Raw genomic sequence first — 18,950 nt, 5'->3', positions numbered from 1 at the left:
GGAGGGCGGGTGCGCCTGGCAGCTGTGGGTGAACCTCTAATTGTGAGTCGGGGCCTGTGGGGGCTTGTCCTTTTGAAACACCCGAGAACAAAGGGCTGGGGGGTAGGGCTCTCCCCGGGGGCCTCTCAGTCTCTGACACCCCATCCCAAGCACAGGAGAGGACCCCACCAATGCTGGGCCTGCGGGGCCTTGAGAGCCAGGGTTGGGGGTGGAGGGGTAAGGGGGTGGGGCCGTTCCTGAGAAGGGGCGGAGCCTCTGTGCCCCCCCACCCCCATGGGACCTCTTCTCCTGGGGCCTCCTTCTGGGCACCTTCCTCATCCCAGGACCGGGGCCCTGCTCCTCCCCGCCCCCCGTATAGTAGGTCCATCACCCCTATAGTAGGTCCATCACCCGTATAGTAGGTCCATCACCCCCTATAGTAGGTCCATCACCCCCTATAGTAGGTCCATCACCCCCTATAGTAGGTCCATCACCCGTATAGTAGGTCCATCACCCCCTATAGTAGGTCCATCACCCCGTATAGTAGGTCCATCACCCCCTATAGTAGGTCCATCACCCCGTATAGTAGGTCCATCACCCCCTATAGTAGGTCCATCACCCCCTATAGTAGGTCCATCACCCCATATGATAGGTCCATCACCTCCTATGGTAGGTCCATCACCCATATAGTAAGGTCCATCACCCGTATAGTAGGTCCATCACCCCCTATAGTAGGTCCATCACCCCCTATAGTAGGTCCATCACCCCGTACAGTAGGTCCATCACCCCCTATAGTAGGTCCATCACCCCCTATAGTAGGTCCATCACCCCCTATAGTAGGTCTATCACCCCTATAGTAGGTCCATCACCCCTATAGTAGGTCCATCACCCCCTATAGTAGGTCCATCACCCCCTATAGTAGGTCCATCACCCCATATGATAGGTCCATCACCCCATAGTAGGTCCATCACCTCCTATGGTAGGTCCATCACCCATATAGTAAGGTCCATCACCCGTATAGTAGGTCCATCACCCCCTATAGTAGGTCCATCACCCTGTACAGTAGGTCCATCACCCTGTACAGTAGGTCCATCACCCCCTATAGTAGGTCCATCACCCCGTATAGTAGGTCCATCACCCCCTATAGTAGGTCCATCACCCTGTACAGTAGGTCCATCACCCCCTATAGTAGGTCCATCACCCCCTATAGTAGGTCCATCACCCCATATGATAGGTCCATCACCCCATAGTAGGTCCATCACCTCCTATGGTAGGTCCATCACCCATATAGTAAGGTCCATCACCCGTATAGTAGATCCATCACCCCCTATAGTAGGTCCATCACCCTGTACAGTAGGTCCATCACCCCCTATAGTAGGTCCATCACCCCGTATAGTAGGTCCATCACCCCCTATAGTAGGTCCATCACCCTGTACAGTAGGTCCATCACCCCCTATAGTAGGTCCATCACCCCATAGTAGGTCCATCACCTCCTATGGTAGGTCCATCACCCATATAGTAAGGTCCATCACCCGTATAGTAGATCCATCACCCCCTATAGTAGGTCCATCACCCTGTACAGTAGGTCCATCACCCCCTATAGTAGGTCCATCACCCCGTGCAGTAGGTCCATCACCCCTATAGTAGGTCCATCACCCCCTATAGTAGGTCCATCACCCCCTATAGTAGGTCCATCACCCTGTACAGTAGGTCCATCACCCCCTATCGTAGGTCCATCACCCCCTATAGTAGGTCCATCACCCCCTATAGTAGGTCCATCACCCCTATAGTAGGTCCATCAGCCCCTATAGTAGGTCCATCACCTCCTATAGTAGGTCCATCACCCCGTATGATAGGTCCATCACCCCGTATAGTAGGTCCATCACCCCTTATAGTAGGTCCATCACCCCCTATAGTAGGTCCATCACCCCCTATAGTAGGTCCATCACCCCCTATAGTAGGTCCATCACCCCATATAGTAGGTCCATCACCCCGTATAGTAGGTCCATCACCCCGTATAGTAGGTCCATCACCCCGTATAGTAGGTCCATCACCCCCTATAGTAGGTCCATCACCCCATATAGTAGGTCCATCACCCCATATAGTAGGTCCATCACCCCGTATAGTAGGTCCATCACCCCTATAGTAGGTCCATCACCCCCTAGAGTAGGTCCATCACTCCCTATAGTAGGTCCATCACCCCGTATAGTAGGTCATGCCCCATCCCTCCCTCCTTGTCCTAACTTCCCAGCAGCCTCTTTGGCCCAGAACAACCCCTTTCCCTCCATCCCCGTCCCCTTTCTTCTCCTCCCTCCTTCACCCTGAGCTTCCGGTTTGCCTGCCCCGGGAGGGACTCTTGTCACCACAGGGCCTCGAGGGGCAGTGCCTACCGCCCCCTCCGGGAAGGGGTGGCCTGATGGGGGCATTCATGTGAGGTCAGCACCACCTCCACCACCAGGGGCAAGCCGGGCAGCGGTCAGGCCTTCCTTCCCATCCTCTTTGATTATTCAAGAAGCTTCTCTCAGTGTTGTGGCCTCTGGGGTCAGCTGTGGTCATTGCTGAGTGGCTGGGCGGAGGGTCTGAGTAGCCCACTCTGCTGAATGACGTGCAGGGGGTGGGGACCCTCCACCCTGCGGGAGGCACCGGGTCGCAGCCACACCATGCCTGGTCGTCACCTCTTAGGAAAGGGGAGAAATACCCCAATCTACTTTAGAAACGTTAGCAGAACTTTCATCAATAAAGAAAAACAAACAGGAGCAGACTGTATTTTTAGGAGTTTCAGGTTTTCAGAAGCATGGTGCCGAAGCTGGTTCCCACCCCTTCCCACCCACTTCCCACCCCCTTTCCCACTCCCCACCCCCTTCCCACCCCCTTCTCCACCCCCTTCCCACCCCCTTCCCACTCCCTTCCCACCCCCTTCCTACCCCCTTCCCCACCCCCTTCCTACTCCCTTCCCCCCCCCTTCTGCGCTGTGTGTCCTGTTGAGATCTGGTGGCAGTGCCTGCTCGTTACACTTGCTGAGCCGGTACTGATACAGTATCCCTGGTCGCCGGCACCGATACAGTATCCCTGGCAGCCGGTACTGATACAGTATCCCTGGTCGCCGGCACTGATACAGTATCCCTGGTCGCCGGCACTTATACAATATCCCTGGCGGCCGGCACTGATACAGTATCCCTGGCGGCCGGCACTGATACAGTATCCCTGGCCGCCGGTACTGATACAGTATCCCTGGTCGCCGGTACTGATACAGTATCCCTGGTTGCCGGTACTGATACAGTATCCCTGGTGGCCGGCACTTATACAGTATCCCTGGTGGCCGGTACCGATACAGTATCCCTGGTTGCCGGTACTGATACAGTATCCCTGGTGGCCGGTACCGATACAGTATCCCTGGCCGCCGGTACTGATACAGTATCCCTGGTTGCCGGTACTGATACAGTATCCCTGGCCGCCGGTACCGATACAGTATCCCTGGCCGCCGGTACTGATACAGTATCCCTGGTTGCCGGTACTGATACAGTATCCCTGGCCGCCGGTACTGATACAGTATCCCTGGTGGCCGGTACTGATACAGTATCCCTGGCCGCCGGTACTGATACAGTATCCCTGGTGGCCGGTACTGATACAGTATCCCTGGCCGCCGGTACTGATACAGTTTCCCTGGTCGCAGGAGGGCTCACAGGGGCGGGGTCCCTCAGGGTGCTCTGTGCTGTGCTGTGCTGCGCACACGCTGGGCTCTGAGCTCCACCCATGCCCTCCTCCCCCCCTCGGGCAGCCACGGATGTTCCAGGATGTTCCACTGTCTCCCGGCTTTGCCTCCTGGAAGAAAGGGTTCTAATTGGAGTCCTGCGGGCGCCACCTCCTCAGACCTCTCCTTTCACTTTGAAACGGAGGAAGGTTCCTCCCCCCTCTCGTGACTCCAGGGCGCCTTCCTTCTCACTGAGGACAAGTCCGCTGTCTGGTGGGCCACGGCTCCTGCGCCGTCGCCGCTGGGGGACACCTTGGTGGCTCCCACATTTGGGTCATTATGAGGAAAGCTGCTGCGAACATCCGTGCCCGGGAATTTTCAACGCGTTTGGCTAAACACGTAGGCAAACGCCACTTTTAAAAACATCAGCCCGGCCGGCGAGGCTCCGTGGTTGAGCATCGACCTATGACCCAGGAGGTCAGGGTTCGATTCCCGGTCAGGGCACAGGCCCGGGTTGCAGGCTGGATCCCCGTGTGGGGCGTGCAGGAGGAGCCGATCCATGGTTCTCTCTCATCATCCATGTTTCTCTCTCTCCCTCCCCCTCCCTCTCTCTCTCTCCCTCTCCCTCTCTCACTCTCCCGCTCCCTTCCTCTCCGACGTCAATACAAACATATTTTTAAAAACATGATTTTGGAGCCCGTTTCCTAGAGTCGGGAGGACAGTGTTCCCCCTTTTCCGGACAGTCGGGGGTGGAGAGGAGCGAAGCCCGGGGGTAGGTGTCCTCACTGGGGAGGGGGCAGTGGGGCGGTCATTGCCGGCCTCTGTCAGGAGCCCTGACGGACAGGCAGCCGGGGGGTAAGCACCCGGAGACTGGGGAGACCGGAGCGCGGGCTCGCTCTGCACTCCCCCAGGAGCCGGTGGGTTGCAGGGAATGCAGGGGGCGGGGCGCAGTGACTTCCAGAGGGTTTCGGCTTCCTCCTCTGATCCTCCCCCCCCCCCCCCCCCGCCCCGCTTCCCCCTTTGCACTCTGTGGTCAGCCTGCGCCGACAGCTCCCGCTCCCTGGTCCTCAGGCCTCCCGCCCGGGGGCTGGTGCCCTCTCGGCAGCGGGTCTGGGGCCTCACGGTCACGGCCGCGCTTCTCCAGCGCTTGTGCCGAACACGGGCCCCCTGTCCCCTCGGGGCGCCCAGCCTTGCCCGGGAAAGAGGGTTAGTTTGCTGGGATGGGCCGGGCCGCCCTGACGGAAACGTGCTGCTTAGAAGTCAGGCTTCCCGCGACGGCGGCCTGGGCTGCGCTGGCTCGTGTGTGTGTGCGTGTGGTGTGTGCGTGTGAGTGTGTGAGTGCGTGTGTGCATGTGTGTGAGTGCGTGTGTGTGCGTGTGGTGTGTGCGTGTGAGTGTGTGAGTGCGTGTGTGCATGTGTGTGAGTGTGTGTGTGTGCGTGTGAGTGCGTTTGTGTGTGAGTGCATTTGTGCATGCATGTGTGTGAGGGTGTGCGTGTGTGCGTGAGGGGGGGTGTGCGTGCGCATGTGTGTGAGGGTTTGTGTGTGTGAGGGGGTGTGTGTGAGCGTGAGCACCGGACATGCCTGAGTAGAAGGGCAGGGCTGTAATGTGCCCTGGTGTCTTCGGAAAAGAGGACGTACCCCCAGAACTGGCCGAGTGTCTGTGTGGACGGGGCACAACGTCAGCTCCTTTATTTTCAACCACAAAGGGGGACCCGGAGGAGACGCTGACCTCGACTTCCTGTCACCCGCCCGTTTGGACTCCACACACAGAAGTCAAATGTTATCTGTGTTCAGTTTCTTTCTTTTTTTAAAAAAAGTATTTCTTTATTGACTTCAGAGAGGAAGGGAGAAGGAGAGAGAGAGAGAAACATCAACGAAGACAGAGAATCACCGATCGGCTGCCTCTCGCACACCCCCCACCGGGGATCAAGCCCGCAACCCAGGCCTGTGCCCTCGACCGGAATCGAACCCGGGACCCCTCAGTCCACAGGCCGACACTCTACCCACCGAGCCAAGCCGGCCGGGGCTGTGTTCAGTTTCTTAAAAAAAATGTTCCAACTGATTTTTAGAGGGAGAGGAAGGGAGCGGGAGAGAGAGCTAGAAACATCCACGATGAGAGAACCATGGACCGGCTGCCTTGTTCGCGGCCCCACACGGGATGGAGCCCACAACCCGGGCCTGTGCCCTGACGGGAATCGAACCCCGACCTCCTGGCTCTGGGTTGACGCTCCACCCCTGAGCGCCCGGCAGGGCTGTGTTCGGTTCTTTTAAAGGTGCTCCCCGAGTCTGCTCTCTCTCCGGCGGGTGCTGCCCACCGTCTCGCAGCGCGGCCCCGATGCACCCCCGACGGTTCAGGCCGCGCTCTCTCCTAACCCGGTGCGGGTTCACTCCCAGGGTTCAGCGTCCGTCCCACTTCTTCCGGAAGCTTCTGGGACGCGCTCTGCCCTGGGCGCCTCGCCCTGTCTGCGGTCCCCTGGCCGTTGGGGGTGCGGCAGTGACCCCCGCCCCCCGTCGCATGCACTTGGGATTGCGTGCGTCCAAGGGCCGCTGGGGGCGGTCCCAGGGGCTCGGCCTCCTTCCCCACAGGAGCAGCGGGTGGTTCTGCCGCTTCCAGCACCGCTCACACGCTGCTTCTGTCATTTCAGAGACTTGAAGATCGAGAACTTGCTGCTCGACGAAGACAATAACATCAAGCTGATCGGTACGGCTTTGATTTCCGTGTGTGAGGTCATCCTTCGAGGGTTGTGCTGTCCGTGGCCGCTGGGTTATTCCTGGATCCCTGATGGAGAGACGGACTCCCGGTCTGTTTTAGTCCCTACAGCAGCGGTTCTCAACCTTCCTAACGCCGCGACCCTTTCACACAGCTCCTCATGCTGTGGTGACCCCCCAAGCATAACATTATTTTCGTTGCTACTTCCTAACTGTAATTTTGCTACTGTTATGAATCGTAATGGAAATATCTGTGTTTTCCGATGGTCTTAGGTGACCCTGCTAGCGGTTCTCAACCTGTGGGTCGCGACCGCTGCTGTGGAGCCTAAGACCATCGGAAAACACAGATATTTACATGACGATTCATAACGGTAGCAAAATGACAGTTAGGAAGTAGCAACGAAAATAATGTTATGGTTGGGGGTCACCACAGCATGAGGAGCTGTATGAAAGGGTCGTGGTGTTACAGAAGACCAGAAAAAAACCAAGCCATGTTTAGAGAAAGGGAGTTACATTTTATTAAGGGCAGGGCCAGAGAAAAACGTGCCTTTCAAATTCTGGGGGCCCCCCCCTCCCCCACACACACGGAGGAAACCTTTTTTTTTTTTTTTTTTTAATATATTTTATTGATTTTTTGCAGAGAGGAAGGGAGAGGGAGAGAGAGTTAGAAACTTCAATGAGAGAGAAACATCAATCAGCTGCCTCCTGCACACCCCCTACTGGGGATGTGCCCGCAACCAAGGTACATGCCCTGGACCGGAATCGAACCCGGGACCCTTCAGTCCCCAGGCCGACGCTCTATCCACTGAGCCAAACCGGTTAGGGCTGGAGGAAACCTTTTCTGTTTATACTTTTCCTAGCTCCTTTGTCTCCCAAATTTGGAATGAGACTTCCAGGCCTTCCGGGAAAGAAGGCCTACGTGCTGGGAAGGGGCCATGAGACCGTGTCTCAAGGCCTGGCCTGGTGCCAGCACTGACAGCTCTGTCTGGGGCATAGTCCACGGCCTCCCTGGAATGGGAGTAGTCTTATTTTCCCTGTTATTTAAGCAAGCAAGCGTTTACAGAAGCCAAAATAGCAGGGTTAAAATTTCAAACCGCAGTTTTCGTAGACGATGGATGCTTCGGCGGCGTTGGGAAGGTTGAGAACCACTGCCCTAGACAGTCCTTCTACATCGCCGCCTCTGCCTCCAATATCGAAGCATGGCCTTGACGTGAAGATGAATTTTCAAAATCATCTATCTATATATAAAAGCCTAAGCAACTGTTAGGGCCAGTCAGTGAACGACCGGTTGACCGGTCGCTATGACGCGCGCTGACCACCAGGGGGCAGGCGCTCAACGCAGGAGCTGCTCCCCTGGTGGTCGGCACACTCCCACAGCCAACCTCCTGCTGCCGGCAAACCTCCACGGCCCCTCCCCCCCGGCCAGCCGGCCCCCGAACGGCCCCACCCATGCATGACTTCATGTACCGGCCTCTAGTTTAAACACAATTAGGAAGGCAACGTGCCGTAGAGTGGCCGTAAATGAACGTCACAGCCCCCACGCTCCAGCTCCTGCCTGAGCTCAGGTGGACCCGGACTCTTCTGGGTTATTTTCGTTCGGATTAGCCGTGAAACTCATAAGAGGAGTGGGATTGTTTGGTTTGGGGGGTGCTGCCTGAGCTTAGCCATGCCTGACTCCCCTCGTCAGTGAACGCGGGGCACCGGAAACGGGGGGACGCAGTCTCCCTTCTCTGTTTTTGGAAAAAAAAAAGGTATTTTTATTGATTTCAGAGAGAAAGGGAGAGATAGAAACATCCATGATGAGAGACAATCATGGATCGGCTGCCTCCTGCCCGCCCCCCCCCCCCCCCCCCGGGGATGGAGCCCACAACCCGGGCCTGTGTCCTGACGGGGAATCGAACCCCGACCTCCTGGGTCCTAGGTCGACGCTCAACCGCTGAGCCCCGCCGGCCGGCCGCCTTCTCTGTTCGCTGTGCTCACTCCAGGTCCGCGGTGTGGCTGTGCCGAGGGAGACCCCCGAGGGTCCCGCAGACGGCGGCCCAGCCGGGAGCTCCCGGTGGGAGTGAGTCTGAGCAGGGTTGCAGTTGCATCGGAAGCGAGTGCTCTCCGTCTCTGGCGCTGGAGAGTCCGTGTCTGCCTGTGTGGTGGCTCCTGGCAACGTCCCAGGCGTCATTTCTGCGCCCACGGCTGAGCCGCACCCGCTCCTCCCTCTTCTCCCTCCCGCCTCCGGGCGAGGAGCGTCCCCCCTTCCAGGCTCGAGGAGGAGCCTCTGGGGGCAGGGAAGGCAGGGAACTCGGCAGCTTTGCCCCCGGGAAGGAGCCTTGTTTGGCAGATGCTGACCCCCCCCGTCCCCCCACCTCGGACACCTACAACCTGCCACTCACATGGCCGAGGAGATGCTGGGGGGTCACATCAGGCCCCACCCAGCACGGACCAGGGACGCCAGGCCCGGCCGGGTGATTAGGCGCCAGGGACCGGTGGGGAGGGAGACCCCATTAGCAGAAGATCAGTGATGAAGAGGGACCCAGTCCCCCCAGCGATTTTAAAGAACGTGTCCTTGGGGGGTCCTGGGACAGTTCAGAGAATTTCCTTCTCTCGGCTGAGATGGCACTGGCTCGCCGGAGGCCGAGCGCCGCAGCGCCTGGGCTGCGTCCTGGCCCGCGTTCAGGGTCGGGTTGGGTCTGGGACACGAAATCAAGGCTCGGGCTGTGGGGGGAGCAGTGAGACAGGAGGTTCCCTGAGAGGCTGACCTATGACCTGCCTTCGGAAGATGTGGGGTGAAGGGACAGCAGAGCTGTGAGCGCCCAGGCTGCGGGAAGCAGCCGCGGAGGTCCCCGTCCCCAGGGGGCCCAGGTCCGGTTCCTTCCCTCCCTCCCCATCCCCTCCGTCCTGCTCCACGCCGGCTCCCTGCTCTCCCCCAGACGTCCCCTCGGAGAGCTAGGTGTGCCGTAGAGGAAAAGCAGAATCTGGGGGCACCAGGCCCTGAAAAGGGGGGACGTGTGTATGGAGCCTTTCGGTGGCCCAGCCAGTCCCTGTGGGGTTCGGGTTCTTCACCCCCAGCCCTGAGCTGGAGACTTTCAGAACCTTGTAGAGTGTCTGGGCCAGCCGTGGGCAAACTACGGCCCGCGGGCCGGATCTGGCTGTTCTATCCGGTTCTCTTGCTCTCCCCTCCACTCCTTTACTTTGAATTTATATTAGTTCACACAAACACTCCATCCATGCTTTTGTTCCGGCCCTATGGTACAGGTTAAGAACCCATTGTGGCCCTTGAGTCAAAAAGTTTGCCCACCCCTGGTCTGGGCTCTGCCCAGACGGGGTTGGAAAATCCCTCCCATCACCCCTCCCCCGCGGACGGCTGCAGAGGCTCCGGGTCACGTGTGGTGACGTCACGGACCCGTCCGTGAGCCGCCTTCCCGAGTTTCCCACCGCGCGCCCCATAGCCGCGCACTTCGCGAGTGGGGGTCATGGTCAAGTCAAGGAGGAACTACCAACAGACGACAGAAGCAGGTGTGAGCCCTGCCAGTCGAATAAAGTGCGGAGCGAGCCCTGGCCGGCGGTGCAGTGGTTAGAGCAGGGGTCCTCAAACTTTTTAAACAGGGGGCCAGTTCCCTGTCCCTCAGACCGTGGGAGGGCCGGACTATAGTTTAAAAAAAACACCTATGAACAAATTCCTATGTTCACTGCGGGCCCGGGACGCGTCGGCTGCTAAGCAGGACAGGCAGCGGCCCCCGGCGGGCCGGATCCATGTCCTCGGCGGGCCGCATGTGGCCCGCGGGGCTGTCGTTTGAGGACGCCTGGGTTAGAGCATCAGCCCTCGCACGGAAGGGCCTCGGGTTCGATTCCCGGCCAAGGGCACGTCCCTGGGTTGAAGGTTTGATCCCTGACCCTGGTCAGGGCGTGTGGGAGGCAACCAATCAATGTGTCTCTTGCACATGGGTGTCTCTCTCCCCCCTCCCCACCTCCTTTCCGCTCTCAATGGGAAAATGCCCTCTGAGGGTGAGGGTGAGGGTGAGCTGGTCTCTGAGCGCAGCCCCTGTCCCACCGCGCCCCGGGGGCTGACGGTCCTCCCTGGGGGCGAGAACCGTGATATTTCCCTCAATGTTCAAAGCAGGAGCCGGGATCTTTTTTTTTTTTTTTTTAATATATTTTATTGATTTTTTACAGAGAGGAAGGGAGAGGGATAGAGAGCTAGAAACATCGATGAGAGAGAAACATCGATCAGCTGCCTCCTGCACACCTCCCACTGGGGATGTGCCCGCAGCCAAGGTACATGCCCTTGACCGGAATCGAACCTGGGACCTTTGAGTCCGCAGGCCGATGCTCTATCCACTGAGCCAAACCGGTTAGGGCAGGAGCCAGGATCTTGATCCTGATCGCAACAGAGATGGAGGCGAGACACCGACAAGGCAGAACTCGACTCGCTCGCTAACACCTGCCTTTAAGGTCAGAGGAAAACGCAGCACCGAGGGCAGGAGGACCTGGGCCGGCAGGTGCCCCGCTCTGCTCTCCTCTCCCCGCTGCCTGTCATCCCGGAGCAAAGCTCTGCCGGCGGGTGGCTCAGCGGGTGAGCATCGACCTGTGAGCCAGGAGGTCAGGGTTTGATTCCCGGTCAGGGCACAGGCCCGGGTGGTGGGCTCCATCCCCAGTGCGGGGCGTGCAGGAGGCAGCCGGTCCATGACTCTCTCTCATCCTGGATGTTTTTTTCTCTCTCTCTCTCTCTCCCTTCCTCTCTGACATCAATAAAAACATTTTTTTTTTTTTTTTTTTTTAAAAAGCCCTGTGCTCACTTCGCCTGTTCTCAGGGCTCCTTCTGGCGTTGTTCTTGCAGCCGCCCTCCGCGTTGTCTGAGTCACTGGGTGCATTTCCTCCTCCCCCTTCCGACCACCGTATGTTCCTGCACTGGGAGCATTTTCCTACAGATTTGCAGGAAAAAATCAACTCCAGATGGTGGGGTCGCATGTCACTCAGGGCTACGGGGACACCAGCCCCAGACAGTCAGCGTCCCCACCGTTTCCCAGTCACCGCTTGGAAGCGGGGTCCCTGTGGCCCAGGCCGGGTGTGGCCGTGCCTCCCGCGGGTCCTGGGGAGCACAGCGCTCCGTCCTGGCGGCTCACGTCCGAGACGGAGAGAGAAACGGGTGTGGGCGCCACGTTCTTGGAGCTGGGCTGGGTTTGCAGGGAGGCCTGACAGGAGGTGTGTCCAGAGGAGCCAGGGTGCCCCCGCTGACCCCTTCTGCCCGAGACCGGAGACCGGTGTCCGCGCGATCGTTTGCAGCTGCCGGGGTTCTGAACGCTGCGAGGCGTTAGCCCGGGGGGGTTCCCCTTCCTGCTGCCTTTGTTCCCGGCCTCCCTCACGTCCACCGTTTTCTGACCCGGAGCCGTCTGTCCGCCCTTTGCAGACTTCGGACTGAGCAACTGCGCCGGGATCCTGGGCCACTCGGACCCGTTCAGCACGCAGTGCGGCAGCCCCGCCTACGCCGCGCCCGAGCTGCTCGCCAGGAAGAAGTACGGCCCCAAAATCGACGTCTGGTCCATGTGAGTCCCCAGCTCGGGAAGCGAGCGCCCCTTCTCGGCCTGGTCTGCGCGGCCCCTCCCAACGTGGCCCGAGGCATCCCCGAGCTGAGATTTGTCTGCAGTGCCTGGGTCTCCCAGCTCCGGATGGCCCCGCCGTCACCTCTCCTGCTTCCTTCCCTTCCCTTCCCGTTAGAATTCCGACCCAGTGCCTCCGTCCCCTTCACACGCAGAAAAGGCTCGTAGACGCCCAGGTGTTTGATGAGAGCGTTTAGAGTAGAGGCTCTGGGACAGATGTCTAATGATTCTTTTTAAAATATATATTTTTATTGATTTCAGAGAGGAAGGGAGAGAGAGAAACATCGATGATGAGAGAGAGTCATGGACCGGCTGCCTCCTGCACGCCCCACCCTGGGGATGGAGCCCACCACCCAGGCCTGTGTTCTGACCGGGAATCGAACCGTGACCTCCTGGTTCCTAGGCCGACGCTCAGCCCCTGAGCCGCACGGGCCCGGCTTTAGGGCAGCTCTTAGAGGTGCAGACTCCTCTGTGCCATCATCCAATGCCGTGTCTACAGCTGCACGCGCGCCCCTGCCTTTCACCCGGCTGCTGCCGTGTGATGCTGAGGTTCTAGACCAGCCGTGGGCAAACTACGGCCCGCGGGCCGGATCCGGCTGTTCTATCCGGTTCTCTTGCTCTCCCCTCCGCTCCTTTACTTTGAATTTATATTAGTTCACACAAACACTCCATCCATGCTTTTGTTCCGGCCCTCCGGTCCAGTTTAAGAACCCATGGTGGCCCTCGAGTCAAAAAGTTTGCCCACCCCTGTTCTAGAAGGTTCTGGAAAGGGACAGAACAGGAAGGTCGCCCAGCCCTGCCCTCCTCGTCCTGCTCTCCGGGCCTCACTCTGCTTTCGCGCTGTCTCTCAGAGGCGTGAACATGTACGCCATGCTGACCGGGACCCTGCCCTTCACCGTGGAGCCGTTCAGCCTGAGGGCTCTGTACCAGAAGATGGTGGACAAGGAGATGAACCCGCTCCCCACCCAGCTCTCCACAGGTAACGCACCTGCTGCGCATCGCGGGCCTTCGGACGGGGGCGCGGGCTCGGTTTTGCAGGGGGGGGTGAGGACCACGGTGGCCCGAGGCCTCCCCGAGCTGGGACTCGGCTCCAGTGCCTGGGTCTCCCAGCTCTGGATGGCCACGCCGTCACCTCTCCTGCTTCCTTCCCTCCCCTCCCCGTTAGAATTCCGACCCAGCCCTGACTGGTTTGGCTCAGTGGATAGAGCGTCGGCCTGCGGACTGAAGGGTCCCGGGTTCGATTCCGGTCAAGGGCATGGACCTGGGTTGCGGGCACATCCCCAGTGGGGGGTGTGCAGGAGGCAGCTGATCGATGTTTCTCTCTCATCGATGTTTCTAACTATCTATCCTCTCCCTTTCCTCTCTGTAAGAAATCAATAAAATATTAAAAAAAAAAAAAAGAATTCCGACCCAGTGCCTCCGTCCCCTTCACGCAGGGAAGGCTCTTGGGGCCTCCTGCCCGCGCGATTGCTTGAACGCCCACCCTCTCTCAGCGCTGCTCTGAGAGGAGCATTTGTAATTGCGTCCGGTGGTGTCTTCGCCCCAGCTCCCCGCCGGGAAGGCCGGTCTGAGTGGAGGCTGGCCCGTGGTCTGTTTTCCTCTTTGGGAGTCGAGGGACAGAGGCTGTTAGACACGCAGGTTCCGCCGCCTGATTAGCCGGCCGGCGGGTGTTGGCAGTACACGCCCCCACGTCGGCGGGTTCCCATTTCAGCAGACAGTGCGTACCCCAGGGTTTGGTTTCAGATCCAGTAAATTATACAGTTTATTCTGTGGTTCAGGTCACAGTTCAAGTCCCCGGTCTCAGGTTGGTGTTGACAAGCATCGAACTGGCTGCTGAGAATACGCTCAGCTTTTTTAGCCACAGGAGGTGAGGCGTGCGGCTGAAAAAAGTAATTATTCCTTTTCAACTTACGGAAAGTCGTTACGAAGATGGCGTTTGACGTTACGGCTGTTACGTATCTTGCCCTTGAGTTTATAAGCATCCGTGAAGCTGACCCTGAATTTGTTGGCAAAATGGAATCCCAGCGGAAAAGCACTCCGGTCTGAAGTGACCTGGTTTGTCCACACTCGCACCTTCGCCAGGGAGGCGGGGCGGAGGGGGGGGCGGGGGGCGCGGAGGCGTTACCTGTGCGGGTGGGGGGGGAGGGGGGAGTTGTGCTCAGGGGAGATGGGGTACAGCTCGGAGTTAATAAATGTTGAACGAATCGTTACGGGTAGGTTTAGAGCAGGGGTGGGCAAACTTTTTGACTCGAGGGCCACAATGGGTTCTTAAACTGGACTGGAGGGCCGGAACAAAAGCATGGATGGAGTGTTTGTGTGAACTAATATAAATTCAAAGTAAAGGAGCGGAGGGGAGAGCAAGAGAACCGGATAGAACAGCCGGATCCGGCCCGCGGGCCGTAGTTTGCCCACAGCTGGTCTAGGAACTCGGGAGAAGTGGGGAGGGAGAAAGGGGGGGTCGAGGTTCCCAGGAGGAGGGGGTGTTTGCTTTTCAGACCACTGAAGAGCAGTTTGGGGAGTTCTGTCCGGAGGCCCAGCCATCACACACAGAGGCTAGATGTGCCTCCAGCTGCTCTGGGGTCCACGCGTCTCCTACCCGTTACCTTTCTAAAGGGCGGTGACCTCTGTGACCTCACCCGCTGCCTGGGAGCGCGCCCGGAGGAGTTACCCGTGGCGGCACGGCCAGCAAAAGGTGTTTCTCTGGGCTTGGTCCTGGCATCACAATGAGCCCCTCTTTTCTTTTTTTAAATATATTTTATTGATTTTTTACAGAGAGGAAGGGAGAGGGATAGAGTTAGAAACATCGATGGGAGAGAAACATCGATCCGCTGCCTCCTGCACACCTCCCACTGGGGATGTGCCCGCAGCCAAGGTACATGCCCTTGACCGGAATCGAACCTGGGACCTTTCAGTCCACAGGCTGACGCTCTATCCACTGAGCCAAACTGGTTAGTACGAGCCCCTCTTTCTTTTAAAATAAAATATTTTAATTGATTTTAGAGGGAGGAAAGGAGAGGGAGAGAGAGAGAAACATCAGTGATGGGAGAGTCACCGATCGGCTGCCCCCTGCACGCCCCACACTGGGGATTGATCCCCGCATCCCGGGCATGTGCCCTGACCCAGAATAGAACCCTGACCTCCTGGTTCATAGGTCGATGCTCCGCCACTGAGCCACGCCCCCCGGGCAGCCCCTCTTTCCTCAGCTTCACCCCTCCCTGCAGAAACCAGTGGACAGACGGCGCCCACCACTCGGTAAAGGTCAGAGCTGAGTGACAGCGAGGCCCGGGAGGAGGTAGAATTCGGAGGCTTTTCCTCGGAGGCCAGTTTATCTCAGGAAGCGGAGGACGGCTCTGCAGAGGCGGAGAGAGACGTTGGGGGGCCCCGCCGATGGAGACAGTTCGGGGCCTGTGGTGGGCGAGCTGGACCTTGGACGTCAGGCGGGAACCATTCGGATACCGCAAGGACAGGGTCACGCTGCTCCGTAGATCGAGACACCAGCACGGTCCCACGGCCACGCAAGACCGCGCCTTCGTTTCGGAGCAGTGCCCGGCATCCCTGCCCCACAGAGGACAGTCCACGGCATGCCTCAGGTCCCGGAGCCTGTGACTGTCACGCGCTTTAGAAACCTTTCTCCGGGTCATGCGGCTGTGCCCGTTGCTCTCCACCCGACCGCAGGGGCGGGGATGTCCGTTCCGTGGGCCGCGTGAGGGTCTGGCCCCGCCAGGGCATTGGGGCCGTTAGTTCACGTCTGACCGAACGCCGGAGGCTAATTCGCAGGTCGATAACGGCGTGTGGCCGTGAGTGATGTCATCAGCGCCAGTGCCCTCAGCAGGAGAAAGGTTCCCAGCCCCGTGCTGAGGCTGCACGTGCTCCCGGGCGCTCTGCGGGAGCTGGACGCGGGGACCCGGCCTCTGACAGGCTCGCGTGGCCTGGATGGGAGGAGGGGCTGGAGGGACCTGGCAGTTGGTCAGTGGTTTCTCGGACCCGGTCCTTCCCCCGCGTGCCCAGGTGACGGACGTGGCTGCAGCGAGCCCAGGTGTGCAGCGAGTCAGCATGAACTTGACCGGCCCCTTTAGTTTAGGGTCCGCACAGAGCAGAGGCCATCGGGGCGTGGGTCTCCAGGAGGGCGCCTCTGCCGACCTTGGTACACGAACCAGGACTTGCAACTTGAGTCGCTGTCCGAGTTCACTTAGCACTTTGCAGCGCTGGGGTCGCATCAGCCGATGGACTCGGCCAAGTGGGCCTGGGGTCCCGCGGCCTGGGTGCCGCCTGGCTCAGTGCGCGGACCAGAGGGTGCCGCCTGGCTCAGTGCGCGGACCAGAGGGTGCCGCCTGGCTCAGTGCGCGGGCCACAGGGCGGCCGTGGCGTGTCGGGGGCCACAGGGCGGCCGTGGAGAAGGCTTTGGAAGAAAGGAGCCGAAAGAACACGCCTCCCTGGCTTCCCGAGCCTCCGCTGCCACGCGGGGCGGCCACGTTAGAGGGTCTGGTTCCAGGCGCCGACCCCTGGTTCCTCCGAGCTCGGGGACCTGCCGTGAGCGGAGCATGTCCTCTTTGCTCACCGCTCCCTTCGAGCCGGGACCTGGGACATCGCTGAGCTCGCTCAGAGGGTGGCACGGGGCACCGGGCAGTGTGGGCACCGGGCCCCAGTGTACCTGTTGGATGGGCGTCCTAGACGCCGTAAACTTGTGGCCCCAGAGAGCCAGGGGCCGGCTCGGGGCTGCGGCGGCTGGTGGGGGGGCGCTGGGCCCCCTGCCTGAGTCTCCGTGGCATCTGCCTCCTCCTGTAACCGGGTGTCTGGGCCACATGTCTCCACAGGAGCCGTCAGCTTCCTGCGCTCGCTGCTGGAGCCCGACCCCGTGAAGAGGCCCAACATCCATCAAGCGCTGGCCAACCGCTGGCTGCACGAGAGCCACACGGGCAGGGTGCCCTGTGTCACCTACCCCAACAGGTAGGCCCCGCCCTGTGTCACCTACCCCAACAGGTAGGCCCCGCCCTGCACCTCCCCAGCAGGTAGGCCCCGCCCTGTGTCACCTACCCCAACAGGTAGGCCCCGCCCTGCACCTCCCAGCAGGTAGGCCCCGCCCCATCACCTCCCCAGCAGGTAGGCCCCGCCCCATCACCTCCCCAGGGGGTAGGCCCCGCCCTGCACCTCCCCAGGGGGTAGGCCCCGCCCCATCACCTCCCCAGCAGGTCGGCCAGGCACCACAGAGGCCACCTGAGTGGTCTGGGCAGGAAGCTGTCCGTGGCTCTTGAAAACGCGGTGGCCTTGTGGCTGCCCCCCCCACCCCCCCCCCCCCGCCCGCCCGCCCACCCACCCAGCCCAGACAAGCCGCCTCCGAGCGCAGGAGGCTGTGAGGACGACCATCCTGCACCCCCGTGGGGCTGCCTGGCGGAGGGTGGGTGGGGCTGCCTCCCTGCATCTCCCCGAGGCGAGAGGGAAATGCCGTCACAGGCCAACCTTACAGTCAACGTGCCGGTCAGTCAGCTGCCGCTGGACGTCTGGCCGGACAGCCTCCTGTCCCTCCCGCTGGCTCTGGGCGGAGGGAAGACGGGGAGGCTGTTGGTGACACGGGGCAGTTAGACCACAGTGGCCTCCACGCGACGTAAGGAGAACTTACTCAGGGCCACCTCGCGGTCCGGAACACCTCCCGTCTGAGAACACAGGTTCAGGGAGAGGGGTGCCACGTTGCTGAGGCAGCAGGCAGCAGGGTGCGGGGGGCAGAGCTGTCCTGGTTCTGCAGAGATGGGGTGTCTGCCTGCTCCTGTCCCTCCTCTCACCGCCACCCCCAGCCCCACCGGGAGGTGCCCCACACCCAGACCGCCCAGTGGAGGGGGCACTGACTGAGGGTGCCCACGGGTGGGTGGCCAGGGGTGATGCTAGGAGGCTGTGGTCTGATTGGCCAGCGGCAGGGCCGCGTGACCTTGGTCTGATTGGCCAGGACTGGAGTCAGGTGACTAGTCTGATTGGCCAGGACTGGAGTCAGGTGACTAGTCTGATTGGCCAGGGGCAGGGCCACTTCCCACACAGACATCACCAGGTTGTTTTAAACAATGGAGCCTAAGTGTTCAGCATTTTGGCAATCTTCAAGTCATTGTATTCTTTTTTTTTAAGTTTTCTAAAACAAAAAGTTTATATTGATGAGAGAGAGATGAATCAGCTGCCTCCTGCATGCCCCCTACTGGGGATCGAGCCCGCGACCTGGCACGTGCCCCTGACCGGGAATCGAACTGTGACCTTCACCCTGTAGAGGGCACCTTCACCCTCGGCCGCAGGCGGCTCAGATGTGCCTGGGCAACGGGATTTACACGTATGATCATTGCTCACCTCTGAGCCGCTGCCGGGCACGTTGATAATGTTGTGTGGCCTGGAATTATATAAATATTCACCGGCCCCGGCAGAAAGGGGGTTCCCCATCTGTGTGCTAAAAGATGCACACTGCTGTGTTTAGGAATGAAATGTCATGGTGGCTGGGGTTTAAAGTATGTAAGGAGGGAGGGAGGGAGGGAGGGAGGGAAGGAAGGAAGGAAGGAAGGAAGGAAGGAAGGAAGGAAGGAAGGAAGGAAGGAGAGAGGGAAGGGAGGAGGGAGGGAAGGAAGGAAAGGGAAGGAGGGAGGGAAGGAAGAAAAGGGAGGGAAGGAAAGGGAAGGAAGGAAGGAGGGAAGGAAGGAAAGGGAAGGAGGGAAGGAAGGAAGGAAAGGGAAGGAAGGAAGGAAGGAAGGAAAGGGAAGGAAGGAGGGAAGGAAAGGGAAGGAAGGAGGGAAGGAAGGAAAGGGAAGGAAGGAGGGAAGGAAAGGGAAGGAGGGAAGGAAGGAAAGGGAAGGAGGGAAGGAAGGAAAGAAAGGGAAGGAAGGAAGGAGGGAAGGAAAGGGAAGGAAGGAAGGAAAGGGAAGGAGAGAAGGAAGGAGGGAAGGAAGGAAAGGGAAGGAGGGAAGGAAGGAAGAAAGGAAGGAAGGAAAGGGAAGGAAGGAAGGAGGGAAGGAAG

At 59.6% G+C, this 18,950-nt stretch overlaps 1 protein-coding gene across 1 annotated transcript in view; it reads left to right on the top strand.

Annotated features, from left to right (window-relative positions):
* The window catches only part of HUNK (hormonally up-regulated Neu-associated kinase), a gene marked incomplete at its 5' end in the record, with an annotated part of 56,645 nt that overhangs the window by 24,800 nt on the left and 12,895 nt on the right, over positions 1-18,950 (top strand). Inside the window, 4 exons of the mRNA XM_080656982.1 lie at positions 6,317-6,372; positions 11,779-11,914; positions 12,820-12,947; positions 16,783-16,915. Of these exons, the coding sequence (XP_080513108.1) occupies positions 6,317-6,372; positions 11,779-11,914; positions 12,820-12,947; positions 16,783-16,915 (453 nt within the window). The remainder of the gene's footprint in view (positions 1-6,316; positions 6,373-11,778; positions 11,915-12,819; positions 12,948-16,782; positions 16,916-18,950) is intronic.

The sequence above is a fragment of the Plecotus auritus genome, assembly GCF_963455305.1.
Source record: "Plecotus auritus genome assembly, chromosome: 2".
Lineage (NCBI taxonomy): Eukaryota > Metazoa > Chordata > Mammalia > Chiroptera > Vespertilionidae > Plecotus > Plecotus auritus.
This window is presented reverse-complemented; position numbering and strand designations above follow the sequence as displayed.